Source organism: Crotalus tigris, unplaced genomic scaffold (genome assembly GCF_016545835.1).
Source record: "Crotalus tigris isolate CLP2741 ecotype Arizona unplaced genomic scaffold, ASM1654583v1 scf7180000019636.1259824, whole genome shotgun sequence".
In the NCBI taxonomy this organism is placed as follows: Eukaryota; Metazoa; Chordata; class Lepidosauria; order Squamata; family Viperidae; genus Crotalus; species Crotalus tigris.
In genome coordinates this window covers 417,940-442,179 of record NW_024097633.1, presented here as the reverse complement: position 1 = coordinate 442,179, position 24,240 = coordinate 417,940, and the positions used below count along the sequence as shown (strand labels likewise).

The following is a 24,240-nucleotide window of genomic DNA, read 5'->3' as shown; positions in this document are numbered from 1 at the left end:
AGAAGAAATAGGGGAGACATGATAGCAGTATTCCAGTATCTGAGAGGCTGCCACAAGGAAGAGGGATCACGTTATTCACAAGAACACCAGAGGGAAAGACAAGAAACAATGGTTGAAACTGATCAAAGAGAGAAGCAACCTGGAATTAAGGGGAAACTTTCTGACAGTGAGGACAGCTTGCCTCCAGAAATTGTGGGCGCTCCATCACTGGAGCTTTTTAAGAAGAGACTAGACCATCACCTATCTGAGATGGTATAGTTGTTCTGCTTGAGCAGGGGACTGGACTAGAAGACCTCCAAGGTCCCTTCCAGCTCTATTCTATTCTGTTCTGTTCTATTCTAAACCTAAGTTAAAATTGCATTTCTTTCCATTTCACACAAAAAGTCCAGGACTGGTTTCCAAGTAGAAATGAAGCTAGACAAAGTTTTTTCTCCAATCAAAGCATCAGTTTCACTATCTCCATCAAACCCATTAGTTCCACTGTCAATTGTTACATTGAGGATACTTGTGAGTCTTTCTATCACAAAGGCTCTTTGCTACTGTTATCATGTATAAAAACAAAGTTCTTTTTTTAAAAAAAAATCTGTTTATCCATCTAATCTAAATGAAAAGGGGCGTTGTCTTACCTAAATGCCTTTTCTCAGCATGATGATGGATAATCCACGGATTGGGTTTCCTGAAGTCCCTTTTACCCAATTAGACTGAGAGATAGCCACACCTCTTGCTGGGTCTGAGAGATAGCCACGCCTCTTGCTGGGTCATGTTTACCCATTTCTGATGGAGGTGAAGCCACAGACAAAGCCAGACATGTTGGTCTCCAGACTCCTGCCACAGTGCTCAGTAATCAGTAAAGGGCAGGAGTGGATTATCCATCATCATGCTGAGAAAAGGCGTTCAGGTAAGACAACGCTCTTCTCCAGCATGAGGATGGATAATCCACGGATTGGGACATACCAAAGCCTGCCTGACCCTGGGGAGGGGGTAACAGACAGGGTATGTGATGCAGGAGATGACACTACCCTCTGTAATACTCTACAGCCAAAGGCAGCGCCAGCAGAAGCAAAACTATCAATTTTATAGTGATGGATAAATGGGGAAGGCGATGATCAGGTCACCGCCCTACAGATGTCGCCAATGGGCGCCTGAGTGGCCCAGCCACAGAGGTGGCCACACTACAAGTAGAGTGAGCCGTGATATGCGAAGGGATGGCGAAAGACTGTGATTGGTATGCCCTGGCAATACAAGCCTTAATCCATCTGGCAATAGTGGAAGAAGAGACCTTGAAGCCCATAGAGGCAGGATTGAAGGAGAGGAAAATTGCCTCTGATCTATGGAAAGAAGTTCTTTTAAGATAAATGCGGAGTGTCCTGCGAACATCCAAGGTGTGCCATCTCCATTCCAAATCACAAGACGGACTAGGGCAGAAGCTTGGTAACACCACCTCCTGTGACCAGTGAAACAAAGAGTTCACCTTAGGAATGAAAGTGGGGTCTAATCGCAGGATCACGCAATCAGGGCGAAACAGGCAGAGATCCTGCCTGACTGAGAGGGCTGCCAATTCAGATATGCGCCTGGCCGAGGTCACTGCCACCAGAAAGGCCACTTTCATAGATAAGAGATTGAGATCACAGGAACAAAGTGGTTCGAAAGGCCACCTGGTAAGGGCCTGCAAAACCTTCAGAAGATCCCAAGAGGGATACTGATGAACCATTGGAGGTCTCGTATTAATTGCTCCCTTTATGAAGGAACGGATCACTGGATGGTGGGCAAGTGAGGAAGAGTCATCACAAGAAAGAACCATGGCCAAAGCCGCAACCTGTCTCCTGCTAGTACTAGGAGACAGACCCTTATCCATCCCGTCCAGTAAAAACCGTAAAACCTGAGGCACAGTGAGAGATGCCAACTGGACATGATGCCTGGACATCCAAGATATAAAACTCTTCCAAGTAGTATCATAACCTCTATTAGTTGACGGGGGTCTAGACGCTTGGATCATGTCAATGACCCTCGGGGGATAAGCTTCCTCAGTCAGACACCTCTGCTCAAGCGTCATACAGTTAACTGTAGCCATTGAGGATCAGGGTGCCGGAGCGCCCCTTGACTGAGTGCTATTCGGTCCGGGGGTATCTTCCATGGAACGGATACTGACAGGCTCATGAGATTGGTGAACTACAGGCGCCTCGGCCAATGAGGGGCTATGAGGACAACCTCTGCCTTCTCTCACAGAATTTTGCGGATGACGGCCGGAAGTAGAGGGAGCTGAGGAAAGGCGTAAAGAAGGCCCCGGGGCCATGGAATGCACAGGGCATCTATCACCTCTGACCCCGGGGATGGAAAACAGGAGAAAAATCTTGGAAGTTGGGAGTTCGCTGCCGAGGCGAGTAAGTCTAGAACCAGGTGGCCTACCCTGTGAGATATTGCTAGTCTGCCTGCTGGTTGATTGCCCTCGAGATGTGATCTGCTTTTATCGAGGACAGATTGGCCTCTACCCAAGATCAGAGCAGTCTGGCTTCCATCATCAGAGAACTTGACCTGGTGCCTCCTCGATGGTTCACATGAGCTTTGGCTGCTATGTTGTCCATGAGGACGAGAACGTGCTGGCCTCTCACCTTGTGACTTTAGTGACACAATGCCAGGTGAATTGCCCTGAGTTCCAGCCAATTTATATTGTGTTTCAAATCCTCCTTGGACCATCTCCCCTGGGCTATCTGAGACTGGAGGTGAGCCCCCCAGCTGAAAAGACTGGCATCCAAGTGAACACAATCCATGATGACTCTCTGAACATTGAGCCCCTGTTGATGGCCTGAGAACTCCACTGTTGGAGGTGAACTCGCTACCAGAAGGGTCAACCGCACCTGCCTGTTAACTTTCGCCTCTGAAAGGGGAGGAGGAACCACTGAAGGGCTCTTGAATGTAGTCTGGTCCAAGGTACGATGGCGATGCAAGAGATCATCTTGCCTAAGAGCTGGGAGAGAGTAAGAAGCGGAATGCAGTGTCTGCATTTTGAATTTTTTGTATACCAGGTAAGAATTTAACCTTTTTAGGTCCAGAATGGCCCTCCATCCTCCCGAGATCTTTGGAACTATAAAGAGGATTGAATAAAAGCCTTGCCCTTCTGATCGGGAGGGGGGCCGGTTTTGACGGGTTTGAGGTTGTTGGACAAGAAATGAATCGGTTTGTCAGTTTTGAGAGAAACTCCAAGGTCAGGCCGTTGGTGACGATGGACAAGACCCAGGCGTCAATGGTAATGTTCCCCCAGTTCTAAGAGAACAGGGAGAGCCGACCGCCTATGGGGGGGGTCCCTCCCTGGAGTCACTTATTCCTCCGATATGGACGGCCCCCTGCGCCCCGAAAGGGCTGCTTAGACTGCTGTTGTTTCCTGGGCTTGGGTCCAAAATGTTCCGTTTGCCGGTCCGATTTTGGAGGAAATGAATGTGTGGGTTGTGACCAGTTAGAACCCTGGGTATTGCCCCGGAATCCCTGATGGCGATGAAAGGGAGCAGACTTTCTGTCCGATCGCCTGGCCTGGTGAGCAAGTACCCTTTTCTTATCCTTGTTTTCTATCAAGTATGGCTCCAGGGCTTGCCCAAATAATTTTCCACCTGAGTAAGGAGAGATGGCCAAACGCCCTTTGGATTTTAAATCCATCCGCCATTGTTTCAGCTAAAGCAGTTGCTTGGTAGAAACACTGGCTGCTATCACTCTGGCTGAAAATTGGGCTGCATGCAATGTGGCATTGGCCGTGTATTCCACCGCCGCTAATAACTCACCCAACGTCTGATGGGCACGTACCTGATCCTGCAGGATCATGCTCTGAAGCTCCCAGAGCCAGGTGATAGAAGATCGTGAGAAGAAAGAGGCTGACGTGGAAGCCTTTACTGCCCACCCTGATGCTTGATGCGTGCTTCTTAATGCGTACTCAGTTTTCCTCTCCTCCGGTTTTAATGCCTCCACCATATCTCCTGCGACAGTGGAGTTTGAAAAATGGGAGTACGGAATGTGTCCACAGTCAGGACCTCCAGGAGATTGGTTAAAGATGGCGCCACGCTAAACAGCTTTTTGTCAGAGGACCCTGGACAGGAGAAGCCCCAAGATTGGTCTACTGCTTTCTTACTGTGTTGGCAAAGAATGGAGGACAAGGAATAAGTCTTTGAGTCACCGTGGGCTCAGCAAACAGAAGATTTGAAGACTGACTGGTGGAAGGGGTGGATTGTGGTCTGGCTCTGGGGTGATCTGGGATGTGGCCGTGGCCTTGGCTAGAATGGTCTTGAATAGAGTGGGATCAAAGAGTCCTACAAAACGGGAAGGCTCCTGAAGAGCATCCTCATCGTCTGATAAAGCTTCCTCTCGTGATTCATCAATTTCCGAATAAGAATCCCCACTCTGGGAGGATTGATTGGAAGCAATGGAATAAGCGTATTCAGGGTGATGGATCGATGCTGAGAGGGGGTCAGGGGTTGGGATTTCTGTAGGGATGAGAGACTCTCTAATACCTGCATGAGCATGGATTGCAGTTGCTCTGGCACAATTGTCTGTGACGACTCAGGGCAGAGACTAGCGGCCATGGGCGTGAACGTGGCCGATGGAGTAGGTTGAGGATTAAGCAGTGGAGCCCCCCAGCGTGGACTGGGATTAGATGTCATAGGACTAATAGGTCGAGATTGAGATCCACCCTCTGGAAACAATGGCCTATGAACCTGTGCCATTGTGGTTACCTGAGGGCTGAAAGGAGAAGTCTCAGAAGTCTCAGATGCAGCTTGAACCTGTTGTGGTGGAGCTGTCTTTTGAGCCCTGGATATCTGCCTCTCTAGAGCCTGATGTCTCTTAGCGGCCTCCTTCTCCACCATCTTGGATGGCACTTTGCTGGATAAGGCCTTTGCTTTTGCTTTGACTTTGCTGGCTGCCTCCGCCTTTGGAGATTTGAGTCTTCTTTTACTTGGAGGACTGGTGGGTGCCAGAACCAGTTGAGGCTGCTTGTCTTCCACCATCGCTTGTGTACCCTTCAGCGCAAGTCTGAGAATGGGTCTAAGAAAGGTAGGAAATAAGGTCTTAAGGTGAAAAACAGTAGAAAACTGGGAAAACCAGTATGGTTTCTTGGCACAGTAGGTAGGACCTGAAAACCCTTCAGCACAAGTCTGAGAATGGGTTGTACCAGGTCGAAAGACTGGAAAACCAGTATGGACTCCTTGCAAAAGAGCTAAGCCTGAAACCCTTCAGCACAAGTCTGAGAATGGGTTGCACCAGGCAATAAAGGCTGGAAAATCAGAATGGGTTCCTTGCAAAAGAGCTAGGATTGAGACCCTTCAGCACAAGTCTGAGAATGGGTTGTACCAGGCAGTAAAGACTGGAAAACCAGAATGGACTCCTTGCAAAAGAGCTAGGCCTGAGATCCTTCAGCACAAGTCGGAGAATGGGTTGTACCAGGCTTTTAAAGACTGGAAAATCAATATGGACACCTTTCAAAAGAAACTAGGCCTGAGACCCTTCAGAACAAGTCTGAGAATGGGTCTAGAGCAGGCTAGGAGCTGAGGTCCCGTGTGGGACTGCAGAGACTGGTGAGACCAGTATGTGAGCTCCTTGCAAAAGAACTGTGAGAAACAGTATATGATAGATAGGTGCTTAGTAAGCAGCAGAGATGACAGAATCCAACTCCCAATGAAAGGCAATTCAATTATACTGCTGCAATAAATTGCCAGAGACTATGACAAGTGGATGTGGCTGGGGAAAAAAGCCTGGAGATTGTCTGCACTAGTTCTGCCCTCCCCCGAAAGGGGGGGACTATTCCAGCCACTCGATAAGATTAGAGAAGTTAATTTAGACTCAAATCTCTCTTTTGTATCTGCCAAAGGAAGTTGAGAGAATAAACTGCGTAATGAGTTTTATTCCAAAATGGCGACCGCCAGCCACGTGGCGATTAGCCTATGGCCCTAATGCCGGTTCTGCAATACAGGCCTTGGAGCCAGAAAGGCTGATGCCAGCCACGTGACTCCCCGCAATGCAAGAGAGCAAGCCCAAAACAAAAATGCTAGCCGCCAGCCATGTGGCAATTCGCCGATAGCCGCAATCGTCCGGACAAAGCTCAGGACGATCAGCTGTCGTTCGGGCTTCCGCGGCAGTCCCTCACTCAACTGAGCTGATCAGAAGGCTCCGCGGCTCTTCAAGCCTCGCAAACAAGAAAAAACAAAGAAAAACAAGCCTCCCGGCAAGCCCCAGCATTCCGGGATGAACTGCCATCGCCCTGGGCCTCCGCGGAGATCCGCTGATCAGCTGGATCGAGTGGAAGGCTCCACAACTCCCCAAAACTCCGAAAGCACACAAATAAACAAAGAAAACCTCTAGCTGAGGGTACAGTCTCCCCAAAGCCTGAACATTCAACCGGAAAAAAACAACACAAGCCTCGTGCTAAGGCTGCAACTGTCGGGGAACGCAAACAAAAAAGAATCGGAGGGGAGGGGAGGACCCGAGGGAAGAAATCACAGGAAAACAATACAGTGTTTTGAAGAGGAATTAAAGGGGAAAGGAAGGATAATCCACGAATAGGGAAAAAGGGAAAATAAATTCTTTTAATAAAACCTGAGTCTGGAGAGAAGCACCGATGCGTCTTGTCTGGGTAAAGACTAAGTCGGAACTGGGTAAACCTGATCCAGCAAGAGGCGTGGCTATCTCTCAGACTTAGTCTAATTGGGTAGAAGGGACTTCAGGAAACCCAATCCGTGGATTATCCATCCTCATGCTGGAGACACCTCTGGCTTCATTTATACATTCAATTAAAAAAATTATCTGAATTAAAATACATCTAAATTATCTGAATTAAAATGCACATCTATTCCGATAATTCATAGTTTTCTTAACCAAAAAGGATTAAAGTTATTGTTTACATTTCTAATATACATTTGGCACACTCTTATACATCTTAGATAATTTATTAGGTGTTGGTTAGGTGTTATCATTAAGTACCAATGATATATTATCTCAGTGGTTCTCAACCTTTTTAATGCCGCGACCCCCAACCGGTCGTAAGTTGAGGACTACTCAACTGGTCGTAAGTCGAGGACTACTCAACTGGTGCAGTACCGTTTGCAGAATGGGACTTTTGGTGGGCTCAGCAGGGCTGGACAATTCCTATTGGCTTTTGAAAGCCAATAGAATTAGACTCTATTCAAGAGAGTCTATTCTACTGGCTTTCAAAAGCCAATAGAATAAAAGAGAGTACAACAGCTAAGGAAAAGGGGGAAAAAATGGCAGACTGCGTTGTTTGGCGACCCCCGTGAAATGGTCATTCGACCCCAAATGGGGTCCCGACCCACAGGTTGAGAACCACTGTATTATCTAATAAAAACTATATTTTCAATCAATAAATTTGAAATCAATACTTTTTATTTTTATTCTTTATTACACATATTCTCCCATTAACCCAGCATTGTATTCGAACCAAAACTTTTTGCTCATTTAATCATACAATCTTTGATATACTCATCTTCAGTATTCATTTTCAGCAGCAATTTGTATATCTTATCAATTGCATGTTCATCATTAGTTCCTAACTCCAACTCAGAGTCAGTTTTCTCATTGGTAAACACATAACTCCTTATTCACTTTAAATCTTCTATTAACTGGACATAAGCCAGCCATTAGCAAATATGGCCAAGGCAGACCATTCTCTTTAAAGGAGTTCATGCAATCTAGTGCAATCATTTTTCCAGATTCATTGACCCTTCAGAAATGGTATTCTCCATTATTACACTATCGTACTGGTAAAAACAGGCTAGGATCATTACAGGAATGGCAGAAAAAAAGTGACTGTAATGTATGCTGTTTGAGTTACTTGATGAGGGTCAGTAACATTTCTGCCTGTCCCTGTTTCTGCAACAAAGCCAGGGCAGTTAACAACTAAATAAAGCCAATTTCTATATCACAAGCTGTGACTAAGATCCTGGTTATATAGAATTGTGAAATGCCACATATTGAAAATAAAATTATGATCTATATAAAAATAGGTATTTTTAGAAAATAAGGAAGATAGATTATTTGCTTCCTCGGTGTTATCAATCTTACAGGAGCAAAATCAAATAATAAATTCAAATACAAACTTTCTTTTGTATTGGGCTATGATGACCTAGAAATGGACTAAACACAAGCCAACCAGAACGAACAGGCCATTGATGCTTCTTTTGTGCTCCTTGTCCATATTTTATCAAAGCAGAGCATTTAAAGTAGCAGTAATTATGAAGATCTATCCAGTATATTCAATCATTTCCAAAAATTGAAATTTAATTGAAACTAATTTTAAACAGAGAGGTAAAATCTTCTTCAAGTTGCCACATTCCTAATGATTTTACCAATATGTCTGTGAAATCTGCAACAGCAATACAGTGGGGTCAACATTAACAACAGTTTATGGAAGATATTGAATAGGTGGCTTTATAATCCAACCACTTAGGGATAAAATGTTTTAATATGTTGCTACTTTTGTTGCCTGGCTGAAAGGGAAAACTTGATGAAAGTTGTAAATCAACTAAGGGAGCGACACCAAACCCTAATATTTACTATGGGAATTGTGAACAATAGTAATTTGCTATTTTGGAAAATTCTGGTGAAATGTTATAAGCTTCCTATAGTCCAAGAAAGTGATTAGCAGTTTGCAAAATATTATTAGCTCAGGACCTTTGTACATTCTGTCAGGAAAATGGTTAACCACCTAGCCCAGAGGTTCCCAACCTTTTGGGCACCGGGGACTGGTTCTGTGGAGAGAGGTTTTTCCGTGGACCGGAGGAGGCGTAGTTTCATGTATTGGCTGCATCCTGCGGATGGGGCTTTGCTTGTTTGCACAGAACAGTTTCTGGCATGCTGCAGCCCGGTGCTGGTCCACGGACCGGGGGTTGGAGACCCCTGACCTAGCCTATCCATCATATGAGTGTTAGCAAAAGAATTACAAAATCCAACCCCCAATGAACTTAAAGAGATAAAATGGGTGATAAAATGGAAGTAGCCAGTTGTTGATATTTGTGTAACCTAATCTGTTTCCTTTTTCATAAATCTGCCTAAAGAAGATTTTGAGAGAATCCTGCTTTCTGTTGCCAAGAGATAATGATGTAAATCTAAACTACAAAGTCTATAGAAAAAAAAACAAACACAGACTGCTAGCTCAATATTGCAAAATACCAGGACCCTAAACAAAAGATCAGTTAATAGGTCACTGATAAGGAGAGCTAACAAAATAAGTGATGCCACTAGCAAACCAAAGGAAATTTAAAGCTCTTCTAAATAATGGGTACACTATGCAAGCTAAAACTAAAGCAACAGAAATATCAAAATAAACCCCAAACAGGATTATGAACAGCATGCAAGAAAGTGCTAGATAAAAGAGATAAAAGATCAGGGATGATAGAACTGTTGCCCTTTAATATAGATGAATTCCCCAAAGTAAGAAACAGGGAAGTGTAAAAAATTAATAGCTATACAAAGACAGTTACATTGGATAACAGACTATTTTACAGTTAAAGGACATGAAAAGAACATTTAGCTTAAAAACATAGGACAGTTAATATTGTCTAAAACTAGTCGGAATGCCCCCAAAATAGGCTTAGATATGCCAATTTTGGGATACAATGGAACATATATTTCCTCTGAATGATTAGAGGAAAAAATAGAAATATATATTCATCCAAATAATTTATCAAGGAAAAAGGATGATCAGTTGACATCTAAATGGCAGGTAGAATTTGGTGCAGGCATTTTGTTCCATGATATCTAGGTTATATGAAAATAACTGATTTATGACTTTAAGTTAAATTTAATATGACTAACAATCTTAGATTTAAGATTTCTGCTTTCAACATGTTACTTAAAAAAATTCTGAATTAAAGTTGCAAATGAAAATATTGTCATTTTTTATAACTCTTTAGATTAGTCCATAAGACTTTTCTCATCCTCCCACTGATCTAAAATAGGATATGCATAACAAATAGTTTTTAGATTTTCTGGAACTTGCATATATTTTGAGAAAAAAATGCAAAAATTAGGTAAAAAGCACCAAATATGACTTTATCTTTTACAAAGCAGTTTATTAGGTGTCAAGTACATGACAGTATTAGAGCACTTGTTTATAGTAAATAAAACAGTCTATATAGTAAAGAATTATAGAAACACAAAACCAACATTGTATGGGGCAGAAGGGACCCAGCTAAAATATACAGTATATGTAAATTATTTCCGTCAGTTTTACAAATTATATTCTGTTATGAGTTTGAGGAAAATATTATCAAGTCAGTTATATTTCTTTCATTTCTAGCTTATATTTTAATGGTTGGATATCTTGCATCTCAGTACCACATTTAGGACAGGTAAAGTATATATCTGATAAGAAGCAACTTTTAATGCAATAGTAACAAAAAACATGTGAGCAGCCAATAGTATGAGGCATAGTAGGCCATTCCCCACACACAGAACATTCCTTATGACTTATTTCTGACGTATTTTCATTATTGAAGTTTTTCCTAACAGGTAAAGACCAAGAAGAAATCTTGAGTTTGAGTTTATGCATGTTAATAAGTGGCAAAAGAAACACCAGAAATTCAGCAAATCCATGCCACAAGAGTTCTCGGTTCATGAATTCAAATGCAATGGGACGGACACCCTGTGGCTGACAGAACACTGATCTGATTCCTAAAATACGTTCAGTAAGTGTAGCAAATTTTCCCTTCTGAAGAAAAATTAGAAAGTTTAGCAACTCACAAAGTCTGAGAAGCCTGACTATTAAGTTAATAAAATATTTTGTCCTTTGGAATGAGTCCAATGGACGTTTGCTAAATAAATCATAACACCTTTCTTCCAGCCATTTCCCACCAACAGTACAAATAAGATACCATAATTTCTGTTGTTTGCTCAATGTCTGATATTTTTGTATCTGGGATAAATCATTTGTGTATTGAATATTCAGTAGAGCCTGCCCCACTGTTGCATTCTTGGAACAGATGGTGAATCTCCACAAAAAAATCCACAAAGATGCTTTAATTTCTGGTTCAAAGCGAGCCAAGAGTCCAGGTTTAAATCCATGAAAACAGCAAGTGAACTGGGACCAAACTAGCTGTTCCAAGGCTTTGTTCAGTTCAAGTGCATCCAGCTGACTAATTCTGAGGACAGGAATCATTTTGGTGACATTGCTGTCCGATGCCATGGTCAACACGGAGCCCTCTATAACAAAAAATAAATTCATCAACATATTTTCTATTACATTTTGTTGTCATTTATAAATTTATTCTTTTCATTTTGATAACAGTTTCATGAGTTAAACCAATCAAGAGCAATTTGAGCTATAAAATGTAACTATCCCAATTTCACTGAATGGAAAGCAAATATTTTAAATCTGGATCTTCAGTTGTCATGTCAGGTATTAAATTGAAATAGTCAACATTATATCCACTCAGGTTAATTCCTTTGATGGTGGTTTTTCACCAGCACATACAAGTGCATACATACTGATTTTCACACGAATCAGGATCCTGACAACACATATTACTGCATAGTACATATATTGGCTTCTATTTTATAATGCAAATATTCAGATTTAAAACAAATTTAGCAATCAGGGCAAGCTTCCCTGAGGGATAGCATGTTCTCAATTACCATTCCTCCATTCCATATATTTGAGGTCAGAGGTTCATAACATTTTTTAAGACCAAAGGCTGAGTGTGGCCTTTGAGAGATATGCTGAAGGCTATACTCCCCAAAATGGTAAAAAATTAAATTTTATTTCATTCCATTTATATCTAAATTTAAATAAAATTAAATATAGTTAATATAATTGCCCTCTAGACAGGTATTTAATCATTTCTTCCTTCTGTAAATTAATTACAATTTGGTATCAACTTAAAAATCTCTGAAATGTCATTCGAAGCTTTTAGGGGCTAGATTTGGTCCTAAAATCTATATTTCAAGTGCACCTTTAATTCATGTGATTGAATAGTAATATACAGCCAGGATTGGCACTATCCATTTTTATACTTTTAGATTTAGGTCCATCTGTCGTTATATTAACATAGTTAAACCAGAAGGTGCTTCTTAGCATTTTTATTCATGCCTTTCCATTTATTTGAGTCTAGGTTTTTAATATTTTGTTAGCTGGCTGAAGGACCAACGAGATACAAAATTGAGTTAGAAATCTAATAAATAGCCATTGTCTTAGGATACAGCTAATCACACCACTTCTTTTCACTTTCCATCCCTATGGGCTGCCCCAGAATTTCTACCATAAATGTCAAGTGCAAGGACTGCAACATTAGTGAACTAGTAATTGTCCAAATCTTCTCCTCCTCTCTTTGCCCTTGTGTCTATCTGGAAGTGCCATGTTTTAATTGACCTGCAAATCATTCCAAATGAAAAGACAGAAACAACATTACTGGTCTATAGATTCTCATTTTTTAATTTCATTACATTTAAGACACTTTAGATTGTTTACATTCTTTTTAAAATGCTAGTTTATTATGCTTTAGACTTCCATGATATTGAAGTTCAGATTCCTTAAGAAGTGCTTCCTTTTGATTTAGGGTTAAAATCTGGCATTCTAGAGCTACTTCTTGGCTTTTAATGGCCAGATAGATCTCACTAATATTGTACCTACCATACTATCTTTATACAGGCTTACCTTGTTTAGCGTCTCTTTGGAGCTATGGAGTGATGAAAATGTATCCTTTTGATCAATCCTTATATTTACAACCTTCATAGATTTGTAAAACAAAGGAAAATTTTAAAATAAGATAATAGAGTTGCAGTTTCACTTAGTGGCCACTCTGCTTAACGACCAAATTACTGGTCCCAACTGTAGTTGCTAAACGAGAGAATACCAGTACTGCTTTTTGTACTGTATCTTCTATGGTCCTCCTGCTTAATATACCCTAAGATGTGTTTACATGGTCAGTATAGTACCTGAGTAGATTTTCTCACTTCCAGTCTTAAACAGATGGCTACCATCTTAAATGCCTCCAAATGCAGCATGAGCGTGGATTTTCACTCAAATTTGCATTTGCATTATCTGTGAAATGTTGTCATATTACCTGCCAGACAGTTATGAGGTTACATAGTATTTTTCTTCTTCACAATGTATTAAATATGTAGCCAGAGAGTTTCCAGGCTATGCACCCCTACCTAGGTCATAACTTTACACAAGTTGTGCCTGACATCTTCCCTACTCTATTAATTACCTGGTATGTTGTACTTAATTTGTTTAAAAATACTAATATTACTAGTATTTTTTATTTTTACCAAGGTTCTTATCGACCTATAACACATTCTAAGACAACAAATTGTTGAGTATCATTAATTAAATAGGTATATTTTTCTGATATGTGTTAACATTACTTACTGTGTAATATACAAATTATGAATGAATGCATTTTATTTAGAAATGCATTATTGACAGAAATCTATCAATACTAAAGTGGGTATTGTCAAGGGCCTGTCAATATTAATGTAATTATGATTAAGGGGATAACATGGATTTTAGCTTTAATACCAAATAACATCTCCTACATTGCTGCTATCAATATAAGCATTATTATTGACCTGTTCTGAGGCCCAGAACTAGATGTATTTCCATTAACCATATCTGTCAATGCATCCTGCCTACAAAAATTCTACATTTAAATTTACAGGCCTGTAAACTTTGGCAGCAGAAACATATAAGTTCAAGCAATCTCCACAATGTCATTCCTCCCACCCCTCCCAGCAATTCTGCTGTAATAAACTAATTTATGCCAATCCAATGACATTGCCATCTCACGCCTACTCTTTTAAAGGATAATTAGCAGAAAACAAACAATGTTTTCATACCAAAGGGGCACATAATCTGATGCCTACGTAGGCAAGCCTTAAATATCTTCAGAATGCAAAACTTAAACAATAACATACCAAGCAGTCCTTCTTGGTGTTCTAAATTTGAATACTGAAATATTCTAATTGTGTTTGTGATGCATAGAGCAATTTATAAATTAATATCTACACCACTGAATTCAAATACATTTTCCAAGAGTTTTAGTTCCAAATATCACTTATATCAATCACATAGTATTGAAATATGCAGCCAATATTCATCACAGAATAAAATGTGTCTCCAGCTACCAATCAGTCACATCTCATTGGTAGCACTGCCTTACAGAAATGTACTATTGGGTCTGGGTACCAAAATATGGAAGGATTAGGAATATTATTTTCATTTACATAGATCATGATCTATTCCCAGGTCACCTTAGTTTATGAGAGCATGACAGCAATTGCAAATTTTTTAAAAAGCTCTTTCTAGTGTAATTAGCATAAACATTAGATACGGAATTTTAAAGGGAAACTCAGATTATGTGATCCATTCACTTGGATGCCATCTAGTCCCCATCCCTATGTCAATAAAATGGGAAGAAGGAGTTAAAAGAATTCCTATCAAATAAAATTGCACACACACTGGAGTGGAAAACCAGAGGCTACTGTGCTATAACTTCCAATATCCCTCATGCTGGGACTGCTGAGCAGTTTAATCCAACAATATCTGCATAGTGAGAGTTTCTCATCCCTAACATAATGAATGCACAGGGACAAAGAGAATATATATGTAGTAAATATTATTTATAAATATATTTTCTTAGAGAAAATTAATATTAATTTTTACACATTTCTCATTTTTTTAGATTTTCCCAAGGAATTCAGATTATTCTTTTCAAATTCAGATGCTAGTTAAGAATGATCAAAGCTATACAAAAACAACACTCCTTATCTGTCTGTCTATCACACACTATATGTGATGGTTGTAGGTTATCTCAGTTCTATGGATTTTCAAGTCAATTCCATCATAAACAACCTTCTTAAGACCTCTGAGAACTGAAGCTGGCAAGATGGAAAACTAGAAGGCTCAGACATAGGCAGGTGTCGTTTACTTCCCAGTCTGGAAGCAGAGTAGCAAAAAGTCCATTTCTATGAAAAAGCAGGAGAAACAAATCTAGGATTTAAACACTGAAGCTCATACGTGTTACACACACACACAGAGACAAGCATGCACAGGCATATATTCACATGGTTGGATTCTTGATTTCCCTAGCACAGGGGTAGGCAACCTTGGCTATTTTATGACTCATGGACTTCAACTCCCAGAATTCCTGAGCCAGCTGCCTGCCCTAGCCACTGATATTCTGAATAAATATGGTTTCCTCCAATTTCAATAGTAGTTTATATTTAATGCTTAATTAAACTACATAGAGTTCTTGAGAGTTGTGCTGTTAAGCTAACTACTGAATGCAGGGAATTGACTAGTGAAGAATAGTGAAGAAATCTGTGCCTGCATATAGTATGACAAGACTGTCCTTTGTATTATACACTCAAGACAGGTAGGTTGCTTCAACAAAAGCCTCACCAGAATTACATATTATCTCTTCATCACTATAAAATTAGTTTGTCATTATTATGTCATAGCTTAAATAACTTTCAAAAAGATTAATTTCATTTTATATTTTGAATTTCTATATGCTTCAGTTAAATGCTTTCTAATGCTTTTAAATGCTTTTCTATACTTTTGAAAGTATACTACAGACCTAGATTTGTTAACCTCTCTGCAGATACCTAATACTTAATAAACTTTAGTAACTTGAACGTTATTTGCACATTACTTGAATTTCTGAAAATATTTTTAAATGACTGTTTTTATGTGGCCTATTTAGTCTTTTTATTATAACTAAAGAAAAAACAATGCTTTATAACATGTAACAACTACATATAAATTTAATAAAATTAATAAATTTAAATGGAATTAGAATTTAGCTGCTTAGTTTAGCAACTGTTTGAAGTTACAATTCAATGGAAAAATAACTTGACAATCAGTCCTTGCACTTATGACCATCATAAGAATTTTCATGGTCATATGATTGAGATTTGGGCACTTTGCCACCAGCAGTTGTTTATGACTGATCAGAATTCATGTGCATTCCCCCTTTTTTAGAGGGTGGGGGGTACTTTAAATTGAGTCTTGGGAATTTTTTCAGAAATAGTTGACCATTGTCTTTTAAGGCTGAATGAGAATACTTCAGCAAATAACTACTTTTCTCAGTAATTCCAGGTATGGCTTCTAAAACTTCTACACACTGTAGAACAACTTTGTAACAGCCTATAGCCTTGTCTTTGAAAATACCAACTTAAACATTTTTATAGGTGCATAGTAAAAAAAATTAATATCAGGCTTTTCCAAGATATTGATATTAGAGTTATGCAATGATAAAACCATGGGGTTGTCTGACTGGTGATTATGAATTACACTTCCAAATTGTAGAAAAGTTTTAATTTATTATAGGGCATTAGTATATTTTAATTATTATAGCAATGTTTACTTTGGAAAAATACAGCTTACAAAATCTCTTAATTCAAAGCACTCTCCATTGCAAATTATTTTTAAAATTCTAGGAGAATTTTATTTTCTGATTTACAGAACAATAGACTGTTTGGAAATATTTCTACCATAGTATGTAAAGAAGTTCCTCAATGAGTCACTGTGACATTTAGTACTGCATGATGACTTATGACCATATAGTAGTTTCAGATACTTAATTCATCTAGTTTCCCACAGCACCGCTTATTGGTACATTTCTCTATAAACAAAGTTTAGAATTTCATGCATTAAAACTTAATTTTTAGCCTTCCACTAATAAAATGCACACAATTTCTTTTAATATTTAATAAGAATCTTCCCTATTTTTTATGAATTTGTAAAAATGAATCCCTTATCAAAACCTCATCCCTTTTTATATCCCACATAAACAAACAAATACATTCCTATACGAAGATGATATATTCCTAAACTAAATGAAAAATAATTTTGTAAAACTGCTTATTGTAGCAGCGGAACATCCAAATGTTTTAACAATTTTTTTATTTATACACAGGAAAGTACACAAAATAATTTCTATGACATTTTTGATAAGGATAATGGCATAAAGCAACTCACTATGTCCTGTAAGCTCATTCACATTTTTATTTTAAAATCTTATTTTAAGGGAAGTATCATGGACTTCGAAAGGAAATTAAATGTGTCTCCTAATGTAGCATTAATATCCTTATAGTAATTTCTCTTGGATCAAGATTGAGTATTGTACATTGGCCATACTTTAAAACTAGAATCTCCTTTCTAGCATATGTTATCAATTTAAGAAGTTTGAAATATTTCTGGCATACAATGAATGAAATGGGTACAAACACACATATACAGTAATATAAAAGAGTGTCTCTGACTTAACAAAACAATTGTAGTGGGTATAGCAGTAAGTTAAATTCCATTGGAATTTCAATTTTATGTTTGTGTGTGTGTATGTGTAATATATATGTATATATGTATGTATATATGTATGTGTGTGTATATATATATATACACACACACACACGCACACACACACACACACACACACACACACATGTATATACGGTAGAATTGTGTAACATAGTGCAGCTTCACCTGAAAGCCTCACTTCAAACAGATAAGAGACAGTTCTTTAGTTCAGAAAATAAAAATCACCTTGTATCAACTAGAAGCACTGAGAGGGTCAACTTGATTTAGCCAGTAACTTCACTCTAGTGGGAAGGGCTTTTGTGTATGAGCAGCAGCTCTTTATAATGGTGAGACTGAAGCAGTACAGCCCTTCTGATCTAGTGCTTCGGAGGGAACCTCTGCTTCAAGTTGTGGCATCCCTTTCAAGTTGCACACAGCCTTAGTAATCAGCAAACCCTGTCCATGGTGATAGGCTGTATCATATTAAAAACCAGGAAGCAAAGATAGAATTCGAAGTCAAAATAATCTTTTAAAATATTTATTTTAATTACTTACCATAGTTCTAAGTTATCCCAACTAATTAGGTACACACACTCATTGTATACAGTGAAAAACCATAATATAAAGGACAATTAAAATACCTATCAGTAGTGCATGCCTCCTCAGGAACTTGGGGAGTGGGAGGTGTTCAACAGATGCTCCTACTGTTCGTACCAGCTAGGCTGATTTTACCTTGGCAAGGCATTCCCTGATATTTTACTTTCTATTTTATTTTAGTCTCCTAATCAAGATTTTCCAGATTAACAGTGGTTTAACTTTAAGGAAAAAATAGTGACTGAACTGGGACTCTCTTCCACGACCAATAATCTATTTATATGATCTCTCATCTTGTAGGTTGCTATTTGAAGAAAGTAAGCTGGGTAGGCATTGCTCAGTCTTACTTGGGAACAATTTGTGAGATACCTCCAAGCTTGGCTTGACCTAACAATTAGTCTTTACACACAGATTGTTTCCTATGATCAAATTCAAATCTAGAGCAAAGAAAATTGGAGAGCTGATTAAGTGGGCTGTGAAACTCTGAATGGCTCTTAGCAACGCTACCAATAACATTTGATAAATATTGTATAGCCTGGGGAATTAACATCTTTAATACCACAATCCTATATAGCAGGCATGTCAAACTCACGACATCATTTGATGTTGCACAATGTATCATGACTTTTTCCCCATTGCCAACAATGGGGTGGTTGCAGTTTCAGTGTGACGCATCCGGCCCACGGGCCAGCAGTTTCACATGCCTGCTATATAGGATCTGTGGGAGATGGACAGTTAAGAAGTGTGAAATAAATAGTATAGCAGTGTCTCAACTTTGGCAATTTTTAAAATGTGCGGACTTCAACTCCCTTCCCCTTCCAACATTTTTGGAGCTGAAGTCCACACATCTTAAAATTGCCAAGACTGAGAAGCACTGCATGTTCAGTGACTATCTGAAGTTATGACAGCCTAAAAAGATTTACAATTGGTCCTTGAACTTGCAGCTATCACAGCATTTCCACATAAACTTGATTGTAATTCAGGTGTTTAGCAACCAGCACACATTTTTGATGTTCACAGCATCCTCACCCACATTATCACCATTTGCAAACTTCATAGCTGGATTTCAACAAGCAAAATCAATGGGGAAGCTGGCAGGAAATAGCAAGTTGCAGTCACCTTATGTTGCATTTAACCAATGTGGTGATTTGCTTAAAGACCATAGTGAGAATTAACCTAAGTCAAGCATGGTCAGTTTCACTTTATAACAACACTGTTCATCATGGAATTGCTGACCTCAATTGCCGTCTGTAAGGACTACCTGTGCAGGCATAGTGAGAACACCACAAAATTGTTTCCTGCTAAGGAAGAATGAACTGTATAAGCTTGATGTCTAAATGGAAGATACAATTTCAACTACTACTATTTTTTTTTTTGAACCAGTAACATGAAGCACTTTGATTTTCAAACATTTTTAATCACAGTAAGGCAATAACACAAGTAATAAAACACAGTGAAACAATCGTGTAGAGATTGTGTGAGCCAATGGTTAAAATCAGCCACATTTCTAAGTCAATTTATGAGTCAAATGTTTTTTTTTTCCCCGTCAATGGAAGGTTTCAAAGTTTAAGAATGGCCATTGAGGTGGCCCTTCTTGTGTTTCTAACAAATGTATGTCCCACTGAGCCGAACACGCTCTCCTTCCTAAATCTGCTCTTCGCTTAGAATATTTGCTATTGTCCCTCTCCCAACCCACGCGGGAGGGAGGGGGGTTCTTCCAGCGACGAAGCCCCTTTCTAACATTCGCAGGGCTGTCCAAGGATAAAGGGGAAAGAAAAACGTTCCACGACAGGCAGAAATTCAACTGGATAGGCTCTTCGACGCAGGACAAGAAAAAAGCTGTTTGTTGCGTTTCTGCTTGTCCGGGGAAAAAACAAACAAACATGTCCCTCGCGCTTCAGAGCCGGTCTGCCCCGTGGAAGGAACCCCTTGACCTCTCTCCCTCTAGCCTCATCAGTCCCGGCTGGCTAGCCCTCCATCCCTCGCTGACTGACCTCCGTTTTCCTCCTGAGGGAGGGGCTTCTGGGGAAGCGCCACCGCCGCCTCGGCCGTAGCAGCTCAGGGGTTCAGTGGGCGGGGAAGAGATGACCCGGATTTCACACCGAGCAACGAGTTCGTTAGCTGAGGTACCTAGAAGGGCCGGAGTTGTCTTTCCTCTCTTCTTTCCGCTGTCGTCATCTCGCGGCCCTCGATAGTCATGCGCGCCCAGCAGCTCCGGACGGGAGCCGACAATTGGAGAAGAAACAGGAAACGCTGATTAAACTCGCTCCCATTTCCTAGAGAGGTTGCTTCCTGGCCGCTTTGTAAGTTTGAGTCTCAGTTTTGTTCATAGAGATAGGAAAAAAAAACTTCTCCATTCCGGTCGTTGGGAGACGCTTCATTTTCCATTTTAGGGAAGCGGCGCCAGGAATTTGTTTTAAGAGAGGCAAGCAGGAATTCATGGCCTGCTTCAATTGGAGTGCTTTTTCTGGTTGGATAATAAAGTTGGATAAAGTCCGAAGCAGCTATTGGGTGGGAGAATGGAAATGTAAAATGTAAATGTAAAATCCTCCTAAGACCTAAGCAGTCACTCTGCTTGGAGGTTTACAGCGCTGAATCTTGTACGACCCAGCCTGCAATAATGGAAAAACTGCAGCATTCTGTTCATTCTGCAAAACTCCCACATTTGAGGACTCGTAAATCACTGGCCCCATCCTACGTTCGTCCCCAGGCATCCTCCAAAATGAGTAATTTGTGGGTAATAACCAAGCTCTTTATAAAAGCTAAAATAAGACCTGACTTTGAAAGAGCCTAACCCTTATTTGTGAGGGGGAGGAAGGGAGGTGAAGGAGCTATGGCGATAAGACGATTTTACTGGCTTTTTTCTCTATGCAACTCCCATTTCCGCCCCGGGGGGGTCGGTGGTGGGGGGGAAGGAAACATGGTTTCCTAAAGAGACTCGGAATCTCGCTATCCGTATCGGGAACTGAACTCTTTCAGCTCATGTTCTTTCCAAAAGCTCTTAGAGAGGGAAAACTCAAATCCGAAGCCGCTTGATGGGATCAGCTATTTGACGAGCGCTATATGGGTCCAATCACAGCGGAGGGGCGGCACTAAATGGTAACCAATGAGCTACCAGTTCAGAAAAATAGGGCTCGGAACGAGATGGGGGCGGGACGATTCCGAATACATCACTAGGGAAAGACCCTCTGGAACATAGTGGGAAGAGGTTGGTTAGCGCAGGTGGGCTGGTTCATCCTTGGCCGGATCGCAGCATCTCTGAAGGCTTCCCCGAGGAGAAAATACTCGTATCTGAGTTTTTATTTGTCCCGCAGCAAAAAATATTTGCAGGTATAGACTGCCTGTGAACCTTGATGTTCCATTTAGGTATAAATACTAATAACTTTGGGAAGCTTATCTATCATGATTTTGTTTTTGTTTTTCCGAAGGCATCCGTTTTTGCAAGGCCGCATTTTCCCTCCCCCAAAGGCATCGGAGCTTTTTTTTTTTTTTTTTGCAATGCCACTTTTTTTCAAAGGGGTCAAGAGTTGTTTAGCAATGCCAAAATGTTTGGGAGTTGAGCAAGATATAAATTTAATATTTTATTAAAATTGTAAATATATATTTAAATAATCATTCAGAGATTAACTCCCCCCCCATCGCCAACCCAGGAAGCTTGGAGTTCAGATAATTTCATTAATTTGAAAGAATTTATTACATGATTTATCTTTGGTGTTTAAAAAATTAGTTGCTGTGTACAGATAATACTCAGTTAATGTTGGTAATTGGAATTGCACTGTTAGATATTGCTATAATTAAGTGATAGCAATACCTAACACTGCAATTCCAATTACCAACATTAACTGAGGATTACCTGTACACAGGAACTAATGTCACGTGATTTGTGTTTTATAACTGCATCAAGATCAAGATCACATGAAGTGTTAATATCACTTTATAACGCCTTGGTAAGGCTATGCTTGGAATATTGCATCCAATGTAAAAAAGATGTTGAGACTCTACAAAGAGTGCAGAGAAGAGCAACAAAGATAAACGGGACTGGAGCCTAAAACAAGGAACGGTTGCTGGAATTGGGTATATCTAGTTTAATGAAGAGAAGGACGAGGGGTTACATGATAGCAGTGTTACAATATCTCAGGCTGCCACATAGAAGAGGCAGGACAAGAAGTAAAGATGGAACTTAATCAGAGAAGCAACCTAGAACTAAGGAGAAATTTCCTGACAGTTAGAACAATTATTGTGAAACAATCTGCCTCCAGAAGTTGTGAATGCTTCAAAACTGGAAGTTTTTAAGAAGAGACTGGACAGCCATTTGTCTGAAATGGTATAGGGGCTAGACTAGATGACCTCCAAGGTCCCTTCCAACATCATCATCACCACCACCACCACCACCACCACCATCATTATTAATTAAAGATAGTAATCCTGATACTTTACATTGCTGTAGTTAAATGAGCATTGCAAGTCATTAAATACCAAGTGGCTTGCAAGCAGGCTGGCAGGCAGATAAGGCTACATGAGTGTGGCAGGGCCCCGGTGGCTGGCAGGTAGGGTGTGTGTGGCCCATGAGATGCACCTTTAGTGGAGCTGGGGGTGATGTGTAAGTAGCCCTTGCAATACAAGAGTGGCTGGGCTGCAGGTGATTGCTGCTAGGTGTGGAAAAGTCACTGGTGGCAATCATGGTCAGGTGAGTGTGAACACTGTAGCATGCAGGTGGCTGTTGCAGACACACACATGACATCGAGTATGAGATCCCTCAGATCTTATACTCCATAGCTGGGGTCTTCTTAGGATAAAATGCTGTGGGATTAGATATGAGTTATAGGACCAACTTGTGACCTTCCTTGATGGCTTCTTCTTTGACTTTACTTATGAGAAGCAGGCAAGGAAGAATTCAAATGGTGATTATGGGACACTGCAAGTGCAAGGCAAAGACTCAAATTGTACCCATGGGGGTGCTGGGGCAGCCAGAATTTTAAGGATCAGTCATAAGTACCACTCATTCAGCATTATTGTAACTTTAAACAGTGACAGAATGAGTTGTCATTAACTGAGGACTCAACAACTGTTTCTCTTTCAAAAGGCTTGCATTTTTACTTACCGTGGAACATACAGCATGGAGTCATGTACCTGGATGTTTACTATAGTGTGCCTCAACATGCATTTCATGTTAAACAATACAGTATACCTTTCTGTACCATTGTGTTAATAGCAACAGAAATGGAATAGTTAATAATAATAATAATAATAATAATAATAATAATAATAATAATAAAGTTGGAAGGGACCTTGGAGGTCATCAAGTCCAACCCTCTGCTCAGGCAGGAACCCTACACCATTTCAGACAAATGGCTGTCCAGTCTCTTCTTAAAAACTTACAGTGTTGGAGCATTCATTGCTTCTGGAGGTAGGTTGTTCCACTGGTTAATTATTCTAACTGTCAGGAAATTTCTCTTTAGTTCTAGGTTGTTTCTCTCTTTGGTTAGTTTCCATCTATTGCTTCTTTTTTGCCTTCAGGTGCTTTGGAGACTAGCTTGACTCCTTCTTCTTTGTGGCAACCCCTGAGATATTGGAACGCTGCTATCATGTCCCCCCTCATCCTTCTCTTCGTTAAACTAGACATACCCAATTACTGCTTGGCAGCCATGTTCTATGCTGGTATAGAACTCATACAGTATTCCTATGCATGTTTTGAAATAACCTTGAATATGACTTTCATGATGAGTTGAATACCTTGTACTAGCTCTAATTGGCCCATTTGCTCCTTGACATGTGCACATGATTCTCATTAAAGCTAATGGAGCTATATAGATTCCAAAAGATAAAGAAATAACTTTGAAGGTTGTGTTATATTATGGATATTAATGATCTCTTAATTGCAGATATGCTGTAATTTTAAAAAGGGACAAGAAGGAATTAAGAATTGCAAGTATTTAGCAATTTATTTACAATAAACATTTGTGTAATTGAAGTTACAGTTGAAAGTTGATGTAAGTAGTATTTTATAATGACCCTAGATGATTCCACTTTACATTAATTTTTACTGATTAATTAGACAAATGGAGCTTGTTATATCAAATCTGAACTCTAATTCCTGTATATTCCTGTATATTTAGGGACCAAAGCAGACCCTAATGGATACCAGAAAAGGAAAATTCAGCTTTGGCAAAGTTTTGTTTTTTTTCTCCACAGGAAGGGGAGAAATAGTTCACCATGGAAATAACATGTTTGTTATTGACTACAAGCTTGTGTAGACAATGGAATGTTAAAAAAGCAATCAAAATTTGTTTTGGATTTTTTTTACATGTCAGTGCATTGTTTTAATTTGTAAATTAGATGGAATTTTCAAGGCATTT

The 24,240-nt window shown here is 39.8% G+C and overlaps 1 protein-coding gene and 1 long non-coding RNA gene across 10 annotated transcripts in view; one reads left to right on the top strand and one right to left on the bottom strand.

Moving 5' to 3' along the window:
- PEX2 (peroxisomal biogenesis factor 2) overlaps positions 1-20,152 on the bottom strand; it is a 34,236-nt gene extending 14,084 nt beyond the window's left edge. Inside the window, exons 1-5 of one of the 9 annotated variants that reach the window (XM_039363953.1) lie at positions 19,879-19,998; positions 17,537-17,763; positions 14,843-14,955; positions 12,644-12,715; positions 10,044-11,193 (exon numbers count right to left, since the gene is read on the bottom strand). In XM_039363953.1, coding sequence (XP_039219887.1) covers positions 10,271-11,176 — 906 coding nt within the window. In that variant the 5' untranslated portion in view covers positions 11,177-11,193; positions 12,644-12,715; positions 14,843-14,955; positions 17,537-17,763; positions 19,879-19,998 and the 3' untranslated portion in view covers positions 10,044-10,270. The other 8 variants (XM_039363952.1, XM_039363955.1, XM_039363954.1 and 5 more) reach the window with 8 other exon arrangements.
- An 871-nt stretch (positions 20,153-21,023) lies between these two features.
- The window catches only part of LOC120317382, a 192,393-nt gene continuing 189,176 nt past the window's right edge, over positions 21,024-24,240 (top strand). Inside the window, exon 1 of the long non-coding RNA XR_005559218.1 lies at positions 21,024-21,214. This is a non-coding gene — a long non-coding RNA (uncharacterized LOC120317382). The remainder of the gene's footprint in view (positions 21,215-24,240) is intronic.